Raw genomic sequence first — 12,926 nt, forward strand, 5'->3', positions numbered from 1 at the left:
GATATATCCAGAAATTATATAATAAAATTTCTATTGTCTGCAAGATACTTTAATAAAAAAAATATACGAGAGAGAAATAACACTTTGTCTTGATGTACTGTACGTAAAATAATCTTGACATTCAGATCCCACTCATTTGTTTCGTTCACTACCATTTAGAAGGTATATTTTCCAATATGTTTTTAAAAAATGAATCAGTGATGTGTATATTAATTCCTATAGAAAGGTTGTCTCCCCATACTGTAGGTACTCAGAGGAATTCCACCTGCTTGCTTATATATTTCATTTTGATCATAGTCGACATCATAGTAGATTCCACTTTGGTTCTAAAATGAAAAAAGCGTATTGTAACAAAATAATTGATACATGATATTTCAATATATATCACCCAAAATTTCCTTAAAAAAAATACAAACTCAAGAGCGGTGAATTAAAAAAAGGATAAATTAATTGTACCTACAGCAATGGAAGCGTTACTTCGACTTTTTGGTCTTGGTACTTGGAAATTTCTTCCTAACAAATCAGCCTTATCCTCTTCTTCACTAGAACTAGAATTATCCATATGCCTTGTGCTATGGATACTGGCAGCTCTAGCAGCCATCTGAGCTTGCAGAGTAAGACGTGGCAAAGGTATAGGTGGAAGGGTACCGTGACCGTGATGAGACATAGCGCCGGCCATAGGGAGACTGGGATATCCGAATAAAGCTGAAGACGGACGTGTTGGGGCTGTTAAACCTGGTTCAGGCTGTTAATATGAAGGTATAGAATCAATACTACTAAATGACAAAAGTTTCATAGAAGTATAATTAATAACTAAGATTTATAATTTGTAAGTTATATAAATTTATCGATTCAAGTATGCCATATCCAAATATACGAACATGAAACAACTGAATGAATCAAAAACTAACATACTCTCTATCTCCCGTTTGGATACATCTACATTCATTATATTGTAACATGGCATTCGGCATGTTACATTATTCTGCAAACATTTTAAATATTCGTTTGTTTACGAATGGTGGCACAGTAGCCACTCCTGATTAATTTGTTACCGACCTCTAAATTAATTCGAGAAATTCAATAAAACCTAACCTTAAAATTGATTCGAATTCTACCCATAGAGATATTACAGATAGAGTAGGCATGCTGTAGGCGCCCATACAAGTGGGAGCGTCTGGCCGATAGAAAGAGAGAGAGAATAATTTATGTATTGCTGTCTCTGTCTAATGGCGCATGCGCGTTGATTAGATTTCGTGTACGCACGTTACCATTGCCCGTTGAATCAGAGACACGCATGCGCAGTACGCAACAAAAGAAAGAGATAGAAATACATAAATGATTCTCTTTCTCTTTTCATTCGCGAGACGCTCTCACTTGTAGGCATGCCTACTCTATGGTAATATCTCTATGATTCTACCTCTACCTCTCTACACTTCAAGTAAAAGTAAATTGTAATAAATTTGTGGTGACATTATTCTTTATATTCGCTGGTGAGTTTTTCTTCGATTTTTTATTATTATGCTCACAAAAAGTCCAGTTATCGTTACTAATGTCCGTGTTAATTCGTATTTTCTATATATTTGTGAAATAGAATGAATAGAATAGAACAGAAACAGAAACAAAATAAATCAGTTTTCTCATATGTTAGGACAAATCTGTTCTTTCTACTCGTTTTGTCTTCAGTTCACGTTTTCTTCCTAAATTTATTTTTTGCTAAAACTTTTTTATTGTTGTTTAATTTTCATTTTTAATTTGATCTGCAAGGTGTTTCCAGATTTTCCGCCTTTTTTAATCACTTTTAACGTCGTTCGTTAAAAAGCTGGTGGAGTCCAATTTAATATTAATTTTTCGTTCCATCTGAGGACCAGTTGTTCATATAGTTTAACTGATGCTGAATATCACTTCGTGAGGAAGAATCTCCAGCCGAGGAGGTGAGATTATAATATTCCATACGTTAGATACTAAATATCAAAATAAGAAATGAAGTAGTGGCGGTAAAAAAACTATCCATCTTCTTCTATTAATTTTTGAATAAAATTTTCAGACATTGTCTTCTCATTTAATCGATAAACATTTAATCTCAAGATATGACCAATTTAGGTATTTCCTGCTTGTTTTTTCTCTTATTGGTTTCTGTTTTAGGACATCCTTTCTCTTCCCCTTGTTATTTATTCCATCCTTTTCAGTTCTTCCTACTATTCTTCCTCAATATTCCATTTCGATTGCATATATTTTCGTCTCATCTTACCATCTATCTCTCTGCTGTGTATATTATTATTGATACATGACTAGATAGTTGAGTGAATGATATTGGAAAGGAAACAAAATAAAATATACAAATAAATGACATTTTTAGACTTTAAACAATTACCAAATTATATAAGTTTTCGTTAGAAAATTCTTTTTTTGGAACCTATGTTATACGTCCTTAGATTGCCCACCAAATCTTTATGCGAAAAAATAGAAATAATTCCGTAGCTGCCAGGTCCGGTGAGTTCGATGGTTCATCGATCATAGCTACATCACGCTTAGCAAGAATATATTCTCATCGACTGCAGAGGCTAAGCAGGCGAGTCATCGTGCGACCGCACCCACTGCCCAGTCCTGTTCAACTGTGACCGAAAATGCCGAATGAGTCTTAGCAACAATTTCAAAACTTCCTCGTAGGGGGTTACACCGTTAACGAAATAGGCAATCAATATTGTCTTGAACTTGAGTTTTTGACAGCGATACTTTTTGGGTCGTCGAATACGGTGAACGTCATTCAGTCGATTGGCGATTGGAGTACAGATCGAACTGGTAGCACCAGGGTACATATCATTTGGCAATGGTTCGCAGAACAGATTTATCCCGATCAGACATAGTATTGAAATCTCTAGCTGCTTCTATCAGTTTTGCTTTCTGGCCGTTTATCAGAATGAGTAGTACAAATCGGGGATAGATCTTCCTTTCCTCTAAATTTTTGCGGATGCCGGTGCTAACCATATCTTTGTTAAAGCACAATTCCTCCGCCATCAATCGTAGAGTCAGTCGTCGATCTCCTAAGAGCATGTTCATACTCACTCAATCAGTATTGTTGATCTGCTTGTGGACATGCCGATCCGACCTCTACTCATCCTCAATCGTTCCCTTGCAGTCGCTAAAACGTAATTCGTTGATTATTACCTTTCACACAGACAAATTCAAGTCGACAAGCGGGTTTTCCCTTGACAGCTACGAGGCTTCCTCTTGGTGGCGCTTCTTGATATGTTTCTGGATTGTCATGTGCAAGCGCCTTGAACCAAACTACATCAATTTAGGTCACTACTTTGCTTATGAACAGCATAGATAAGAGTCGACTTCTTTTAGCCTTCCAGTCATTTCGTCTAGCTTTGTCCATTTTCGTCTTTTGTTGTACGAAATCCATTTGATTTCCAACCTTTTATATATATTTCTTTCTTTGGTTTCAATAATATCTGCCCACACATTCACTTTCAAAAGCTTTATATCCCATTTCTAGGCGTCTACTTTGATATCTGTATCACTAAATATTATCTTCAAATTCTTTCACATTTCACAATTTTTTAAATTAATCTTTCGTAATTGCTATTAGTTTCTGTTTTGCTGATTATTAGAATTTGAAACTCTTAAAACCGGAGAACATTACTCATTTGGTGAACGGACTAAAACTGTTTATAAGCGAATTTGAGCGACAACTGGAATTATTTGGCAATCACTCATACTTCGAAACTAAATGCTTTTACTGAAGCATTCTTCTGATGTTTGCGAAGAGACAAGAAACGCCATACAACGCTGGGTGGTCAAACAATTGGAAACATAATTCATTCAATATGATACACGGTTATTATTTATTCAATCTATAATGCTTTGTTACATTCATTTTTGAGTTAATTTCCATATAAAGATAATCGTAACTAAAATATAGTGCGCGTGTTTTCGGTTACTTTGAACAGCATTCATCATCTGCTGACCATACAACTTACGATCTTTCTGATTAAGAACTTCTGTAATATCTCAACCGTTGTTATTTATCTCTCAAAACCTCCTACTAATTCCGCGTAAATGGCTCTAAACGAAACTTTGAATCATCTGTGCATCATTGTTTTTGGTCATCGGTGAGTAGACATGGCTCCCATTTCTAGCAAAGGTTCCTCGTTGACAAATAATCATGTGAAATAATAAATAGGCTACTTTTTAAATAATTCATTTCCAATAGCCCATGCGATTTGAATTTGCAATAGCACTATACCATTTTTCGTTTATGTCCATATTTTCCGCAATAATTTAGGGAACATCATTGCTTATCATGTCATTGCGTTGCTTGCTCTATATCTCTTCCCATTTAAGAACAGCATTTGAACTATAGTGATAATTAGAGAACAGGAAAATGAACGTGAATCCCACGAGAAGCAAATGTTTAGTACAGATGCACACGTCTTTAATATCCGTATGGAGTAAAATCTTTTCTTCTGTGTAAAACTTTAATGATCCAATTATGTTGCCCTACTTATACGTCCTATTATAATAGCTGTAATTGAGTATCATTATATTATAAACAGAGTTATTACAATTATGCACTAGAAAAAATTCACATGCACATTCGACATTCTAGCCTTCCTTAGTAAGGATTTGGCATGAAATTCTCATTATTACTTACAGCGTAATGATTAGATTGAGCCATGACATCGGCAATTTGCGCCCATCTGAGTCTATCCTCCAATGTTAATTGGTAAGGAGGAGCACCAACTACAGGAGTTTTAGCTGTGTTGCTAGCTGTGGCCATATAACCAAAAACGGGACTACCAACAGCTGCTTTCTGTTCTCTGCTCCAGCGGCGACTGAATTTTTAAAAATTATAAAAGTTATTTTGAATCTAATAACTATATAAAAAAAATAGATGCAAGAAAAGTTTAACTTTGTTGGGAATCTATTATGAATGTTAAACAAATGAAGAAGAAAAAATACAAAAACGTAATAGAATTTTACTAAATATACTGTTTACACTACCACAACACCAACATTAACAATTACACTGTCTGACGCGCATTTAGATAACCAAGTTATCGTCTTCAGAGACTGAAGGTAAACTGTTCGAGCTTAACTCAAGAAACTCCAATGTATAACTCATGCGCTTAGTATTAATAATACGTTTCGAGGGTGTTCAAAAATGCAGTGAATTATTTTATTTGAAACAAAATGTGTGATAAACAAAAAGATCAAATTTATCTCCTTGAATGTCCGTTAGCTAACAATATATATATATATATATATATATATATATATATTCCAATCCATGATTGGAAGAATTCATGTAGGCTGTAATCTGCTCAATTATGATATTCATGATGTCCAACTACATGCTTACTACGTTTCCTATTTGCGAGAAGAGACAGAAGTTGCATGGTGCTGAATCAGGTAGGTATGGTCGATATAGAAGACAGAACAACTTTTAGCGACCAACAACCCGCGAATCATATTAGTCTATACTTTATACTTCATATTTTGTTATATATTTTTGGAGATCGAAGAAAGATCCAATACAATTTGTCGTACTATTTGTAAATAATCTTCAAAGTTACTGTTTTATCACCAGATAAGTATCAACATATTTTGAGCGTTTTTGCACTCTTTTTAACTTGATACTGAGATTAACAGACATAACCATATATCACTAAAGAAGATATAAAACAGACTGACAATATGGAACGGGTTCACACTAATTACTGTATGAGAAAGTAGTAGAAAATCAATAAATCAACCTATTACGTTTTTGTTTGTCCACTATAGACACAATTACAACAATTATTGAGTATGAATTGATTTTTAATGTATGTTTGAGAAAATATATGAATTTACCTCCACATTACAAGGCAAACTAATGTTAACCCTATAATTATAACGGCGGCTACACTTGCTCCGATGGCTACTCCTAATACTTCACCATCCAGCTCGCATTGAGTACCATAATAATTTCCTACACATCTGTAAAAAATTTCCAATTTTATCATTGTGATGTCTATCATAAATACCTCTAATTCCATTAAAAATCGCAATATTTGAATGTAACAACGTGTAACAGTCACTTACATCAGGCATAATGAAAATACTCAACATTTATCAGCAAAAAATCAAACAAATTATAAATAAAAGATAGTTGGGAATAAAGTTTCATATTAATATATGTGTTATGCATTTACATCGTGTGTTAAACCAAGTTTAAAAGTCTTTAAACTATTTAAATGAATTATACATACTTCCGAAATCGGGGGCTTAAACTGATTCAATTTTTAGTTACACAGTTTCTAACCTATAATTCAGGTAATTTGGTGTTGAAAACCACAGCAGATACAATAATTATAGCTATTGGTATTACACAATATTATTGTGTCTGTTCTTATATGTAAGAAGATTTTTTTTGGTTCACTGTGTTAAAAGAATTCAAAAACTGGCAGCAATAAAACTGCTGGAAACGAATCTGCAGATCACTACGCTAAAGAAGCCACGAATAATACTACTGAAATCCCAGTTCAGCTTGCCAATAATCTGAAGACTAACTTCAAAAACCTCATTCAAAAATATTGGCGCGATATATGGAGCACGAATACTACAGCATTACATAACATCAACCCATCTACTTTTCACCTTTCCCTAAACTTTTTGAATTGGAGAGAAGCTGTTATAATAAAAAGACTCCGAATCAACCACACAAAATTTACTCACGACCATTTGATGTCGTAAGAAAGTCGTCCTGTCTACCAAAGTTGTCACGTTCCTGGGTCTGTTAAGCACATCCTCTTCGACTGCAGAGAATATTCTACCGCATTCCAGCAGTTTGATATTTGAACCAACCTCAAGGAGACACTCAACTGCCCGACGGAATTGAAGAAAATGAAAGAGTTTTTCAAAACCACCTTAGCTGTATCCGAGAATATAAATAATTCACGCATTGTAATAAATTTTGTGAAAGTTCTTTTTTTAAGTTATGCATCATATGATTGTTTTTGTGTGCCAATGACCAGCGCTGTAGAGGCACGTTAAACTGAATGAAAAAAAGCTGCAGAAGACATATATGAAGATGATGTTGATTTTATGGAGATTGTAAATACGGGATTTCCCAGGAGAGTGTATAATAGAGCGGGCCATTCCTCAAATATGTATAATTTCACCTTTTTTCTAAGGTTCAGACCTTAAAAGCATTTATCAACATTTTGGAGCACATTGAGAATAATCTCATATCGATTTCAGTTCTTTTCCTAGTAGCTATTGATCAACTTTCTTATTATATTTTGATATATGTTTATTATCACTCATTTCAACGAAAATTCCATTAAATTGTATTAAACTTTTTCATGTTAAATTTGAATTTATGACGTTATTCTGGCTTTATTATATTAATTTTCATCGCTAAAGTTTGAAACAGAATGTTCCTAAATCTCATGATTCTCAATTTTTGTTGAGGAACTGCCATTGCCTTGTTTTTAAACATAATTTTATATCTCATAATTTCCTATAGAATTTATCCTGGGATTTTGTTTTATTTTGCACTTTTCTGCTTATGTAAACATTTACAATCACCGAATAATAAAAAATGAAAAGGAATTGTTAAATGACATGACCATTGAAAAGTGTATGAGTATTTATTTAATTTTTAAGCTAATCAAATAATCGATTGTTAAGTAGTTTCCAGCATTTTCTTTTAATCTATATAAAACTTATTATGTAAATAGTCTACTCTTCGTTAGTGGTTATTTGACTATAAGATTGAAGGGCTTCGTAATGACTAGTGAGTTTTATGTATTGTATAAAAAGTAAGAAGTGCCAACGCGAACTGCAACAATTATTAAGAACTGCAAACATTACAAATATATGGCGAAATTGTCATTCAAAGGAACCAACACTTCTTACCCCTGTAAATAACGGTTGGAACTCAATTGATGGTCATTACAAATTCAATTGGTTTGAGGAGAATACGGTTATTTCTGCTTAATATGATATACTTTTACAAGAGCACACTAATACCACGGAAGCATTAACTGAAACTGGGGAATACATTTGAGGTAACATACATTTTTTTTATCCAAGATTTGTTATGAAGTACTATGTAATTTAGCTTGATATTCAAATATTGATATCCTTATTGATTTATTCAAATATATTCACTTATTATCACGCTCTTAGCAGCTTTCCCTTCGCCTGTCAAGATTTTATGCTTTTCAAAACCGCCTGTCATTTAACAAATTTATTCTGAAACATTTACTTAAAAACATATCCAAATTTCAACTATACAAGGAAAAGTTTATTTTACCTCATAAACTGTGCTCCTTTCAATTCATATACTTTTGCTCATTGTAATCGCATGTCAATTTTTTTCAAGATTTACAATAAATAAATTACATCCTATTAAATTTTTAAGCTTACAGTTTTTATACTCTACCGTAAAGTGGGGTTACTTTGCAGAAAATGTTTTTTTAATACCTATGGTTCTTCGGGGAATCATAAAGCCCACTTTAGCTATATGAAAATTTGAAACGTAGTTTTGTAATTAGATGCGGACTGGCATTTTTGCACGTTTTCAAGCATATAGGTCAAGTTAACAGTCTCAAAGGGTTTCTTCGCCCTCCTTTAATGTGTTTTAAAAAAATATTTCAATAAACATAATTCATCATCACATCAAAAATGTATATTTCTAGGAAAATAAAGGTACATTCACCTTTTCGCAAGTCAACAAACAACTAGTATAAATAAATAATAACTCTTTGGTAATATAATAATAACTTTTACATAATTCTTAACTATTCTAAGTAGCTATAGTTTATTTCAGAAAGGTATAGAGTAATAAAACCTCATTAGGTATGCAAAGGGAACACAGAGTGACTCAACGAATATTTAAGCCAATTTCATAGTTTGGCATTGATTTCATTGTAAAATTTGCAGGTAGTACCACCCGGGTAGGGGTCAATTTATGGGTAGTAGTAGTATTTTGTCACCGACTGCATTAAAGCAGCGTTGCTAGTTTTACAAAAAATAATTTTTTTGTTTTTCAAGCAATGTTGCCTCGTCTGGCAGAGTATCCCCACTTTCCAGTATTTATTTTATAATTTAAAAAATAAAAGGACTGATGGCGTGGAGGGCTGAGTCCTACCAGGTCATAGCAATTGCGCTTACCATGCTATAAATCATGAATATACAAATTTTTAAGTCCGTTACGAGGAGGGTATACTAGCTCTTGGACCATTTGGAGGATTACACATGTTAAAATTTTCACTTGTTCACTTGGTATGAAATTAGTCTATCACCCAGACTTGTAGAGATTGTTAGATTGTCATAGACCTGGCTCATTTTTGCACTAAAAAAAGTGGGAGACGACTACTGCAAAACACTGCATTTCGAAAAAAACTCACACTAAGCACACACGACATAAGCCAAAAATGCAGAAAGTACTTGAGATCGAAACTACAAGTAGTGTTGTTACTCTCTACATTTAGATTTTACAATACAAACTGAAATATGAATATTTTCTCTCCTCTCATAGACACCATCATTATTACTGTATACATCACATCATCAAATAACACTGCCTCCTAACCGTTAAAGTGGACAATAACAATTTATTTCCACCCATCAATATTTTCCAAGTATAATATTAAAGAGCACAGTCCATTTATTCACCACTCACTCATTATTCATTACACCTTCCCTCAAACCTTTAACAAGCTGTCGGTGAATTTAATCATACAATTAAGGCTGGAAAAGACATGAAACATGATGGTGGCTTAGTTAGAGACTGATAACAAGTGCCTTATTCAGAACTTTTAGCTTTAACTTTTAAAAATGATCGTCGTACTATAATTTCAACTTACGTGCAGACTTCTTGCCCATTCTGATACTTGCACTCTCCTCTGTTATTACAATATTGTGGAGAACACTGTTCACAGTGTCTTCCTGCTCGATGTTTATTATCTAACCAAGGGTCTCGATATCCATCAAGGCACTCACATTTAAAACTACCAAAAATATTTACACATTTTGCAAGGGAGTGACAATCATGAAGATCTGGTGAAGAACATTCATCAAGATCTGAAACATTGGAAATGTCATTTAATTGATAAGTATATATAACCCAAGAAATTATAACAGACCTTTAAGATTAGATACAGATCCAGGAGGACTATCAACCCATAATGCACTTTCACCGACATTGTTGCTTCTTCTTTGTATCACACCTAATAGGTGGCGTTGAATGTCTCCTCCAACTGTAGGTCTTGCGGTATCGGCATTTTCGTCTAGTTGTAAAGTGAGATTCACAAATACTCCCGCTTGCCCTAAGGATCTCTCTCCTTTGTATATTCCGTTCACTTTAGCTGCTAAGAATTCATCACTAAACGGAGTCATTGACATAGCAGATTCGAGCTAAAAGTATTTAAAATGTTTTGAACACCAGTTACATGTTAAATATCTAAATATATATATGTATATAAGGCATACACCGGTAAAATTTATTTAAATCACATTTCAAAACTCTTAGTTTTGAAAATTCATTGTGTCTACGAAATATACCTGCGTACATAAAAAGCGGCCAACTATAAACTTTTGACTTCAATTATAATTAACAATAGTTTTCTTGTGGAATGTTAAACCACTATTCTTCTACTGCAACAATAAGCTTTGACATCAAGTTTGGGGTAAGAAGTCTAGCTCGAATTCTTTTTTTTTTTTTTTGGTTAACCCATAAATGTTCTATCGGATTTGGGTCAGGATTGTATACTGGCCACTCCATAAACCGAAAACCGGCTTCCGAAATTTAATCTTGTTCGATTTTGGCGGTGTGCGGCCTTGCATTGTCATACTAAAGGTAAATTCTCATACACAATGTAGTCAACTTAAGGTACTACATGAACTTCTAAAATCTCCTCGATATATCCATTAGCCTTTAGACTCCTTCTTCCGTGAACACGGTCATTCCTACGAATGAATAGAGTCGATTCGTATTCTTTCAGAAATTGTACCCCAGATCATACAAGAACCACCTCCATAAGCACTCCGCTCTTTGAAGCAGTAATCTGCTTCAACAGAACAGATCCCCATGAACATGATCCTGTGTAAAACGCAGGCGTGCTTGCCTATGAGCTGAAGTAAGTTTTAGACCAATAGCAAGTGTTTTAGAGGTCAGATTCTTCTTCTTACTGTCCACTCACAGAGCTGTCGTTGCACTTGAATGGCATTAAGGTGACCATTTCTAAATGTTGAAACAATAAAGTGGTCATCTCGAACGGTTGAAAAACGCCTGCTGCTCTAGGTCGTCTATGAAAGGATCCAATCTCCTCATAATGGGTAATATCCCCTTTTTCTATTTTTGATTAAAGTAATAATTTGGACAGCTTTTTGTGGTATAGTATGCATTAAACTAACACACTGGGATACTATTGAGATTATAAAAAACTAATAATATGCAAATTTCTCTTGCAATATTCACAAATTTGTTATTTTCGTTATAATCACTAAATAAACATGTTTCATTTGTTTATCAGTTGTTACGCATATAAACGATGAGCCTTGCTGATAAATCTATACTCACATTACAGCTTAATGAATTGTCTTTAAAACAGCATAATTCTTTTTTTGATCTGATGGATAGTAGAAAAGTTTACGTGGGCCTATTTATATTCACGCAAGTTTATACTGTTCAACCAACTATTTACTCTTGTTAATCTTCGATTTTATCTAACAATTCTTTCAATTATTATAAGATATACTCACAGCTCTTTCCGCTTCAAGTGAGAGTTGCTGATAACTATCACTAGTTCGATCATTGAATTCGTTTGCCCAAATAATTTTTCTATCGTACAATCTATCTACCCTCAAAGAAACTATTATTGACACGATTTTACGACAAGGATCTCTGTGTTTTCGTCTGGCTGTTCCTGGTCTGCAGTGACAAGCACTTACTCCTGATTCTGTGCGGCAGATTTCGTGTTGAGAAGCATCGCAAGTTGAATCGTCTCCAACAATACAAGTGTCAATCCTTAAAGCAACGGAAATTAATTTTAAAACCAAAACATAAATTATTCATTTTTAGATCGGATCGGTGAATTAATCAATTTGCCAAATATAGTACAGTCCAGAAATATATCGTTCCAGTTTTTATATTTATTATTACTATACAAATTCGGTACATTTCATTCTTTACATGAAATACTCCAAACAAGAGATAATCAATAACTCTGAAATCATATTTTAAGATGAAAAAAGATATTGCTTGTAAATTGCTTCCACAATAGTGAGAAATGAAATAATATTATCAATTTTTTTATAAAAAGGTGGTTCACTTTGATAATATACCATCCAACACAGCTAGAAAGCAATAACGAAAATCAGTAACCATACACGGCTGCCTCTGACTTCTGGTTACTCTGTAATTTCAAAAAATTCGATTTTCACCTCATCGAACGAAGAGGTGATAGCAGCGGTGGAAGCGTATGATGTTAATCTTAGAACATAATTCACAGAAGTGTATAGAAGTTCAAAGACAGATTACGAGGTTTGCTACTTGAGGTTTCAGATATGGCAACACTGATGTGGATGTGTCAAATGTGACATTGCCATCATAAAGTTTGACATTTTAAATAGTGAAAGTACTCAGAATGTGTTGTCACTCGAGTGTTATTTCAGTTGTTCACAGATTCTCAAAACATTCATCTTGGTCAAAGAATAGAATTAAACCGCCGCCGTGTTTCGCTGATTTTCCGAATTTAATCCTTGTCGCCCTTCGCTATATGATGAATTTCGTGAAGATTGTCCAAAATCTGATGTTGTACTATTAAACTTCGCTGGTGTGCGTAAATAGATATTGCAAGATCGTCAAGTGACACACCATGAGATTGAGGTATACTTGGGCATTAATTCCACTCGCATACATTCAATAT

At 33.8% G+C, this 12,926-nt stretch overlaps 1 protein-coding gene across 1 annotated transcript in view; it reads right to left on the reverse strand.

The window, feature by feature from the left end:
- Positions 1–209: 209 nt before the first annotated feature.
- LOC130444699 (uncharacterized) overlaps positions 210–12,926 on the reverse strand; it is a 39,597-nt gene continuing 26,880 nt past the window's right edge. Inside the window, exons 13-19 of the mRNA XM_056779976.1 lie at positions 11,761–12,025; positions 10,143–10,413; positions 9,864–10,080; positions 5,860–5,985; positions 4,661–4,841; positions 461–745; positions 210–326 (exon numbers count right to left, since the gene is read on the reverse strand). Of these exons, the coding sequence (XP_056635954.1) occupies positions 210–326; positions 461–745; positions 4,661–4,841; positions 5,860–5,985; positions 9,864–10,080; positions 10,143–10,413; positions 11,761–12,025 (1,462 nt within the window). The remainder of the gene's footprint in view (positions 327–460; positions 746–4,660; positions 4,842–5,859; positions 5,986–9,863; positions 10,081–10,142; positions 10,414–11,760; positions 12,026–12,926) is intronic.

Source organism: Diorhabda sublineata, chromosome 5 (assembly GCF_026230105.1).
Source record: "Diorhabda sublineata isolate icDioSubl1.1 chromosome 5, icDioSubl1.1, whole genome shotgun sequence".
Lineage (NCBI taxonomy): Eukaryota > Metazoa > Arthropoda > Insecta > Coleoptera > Chrysomelidae > Diorhabda > Diorhabda sublineata.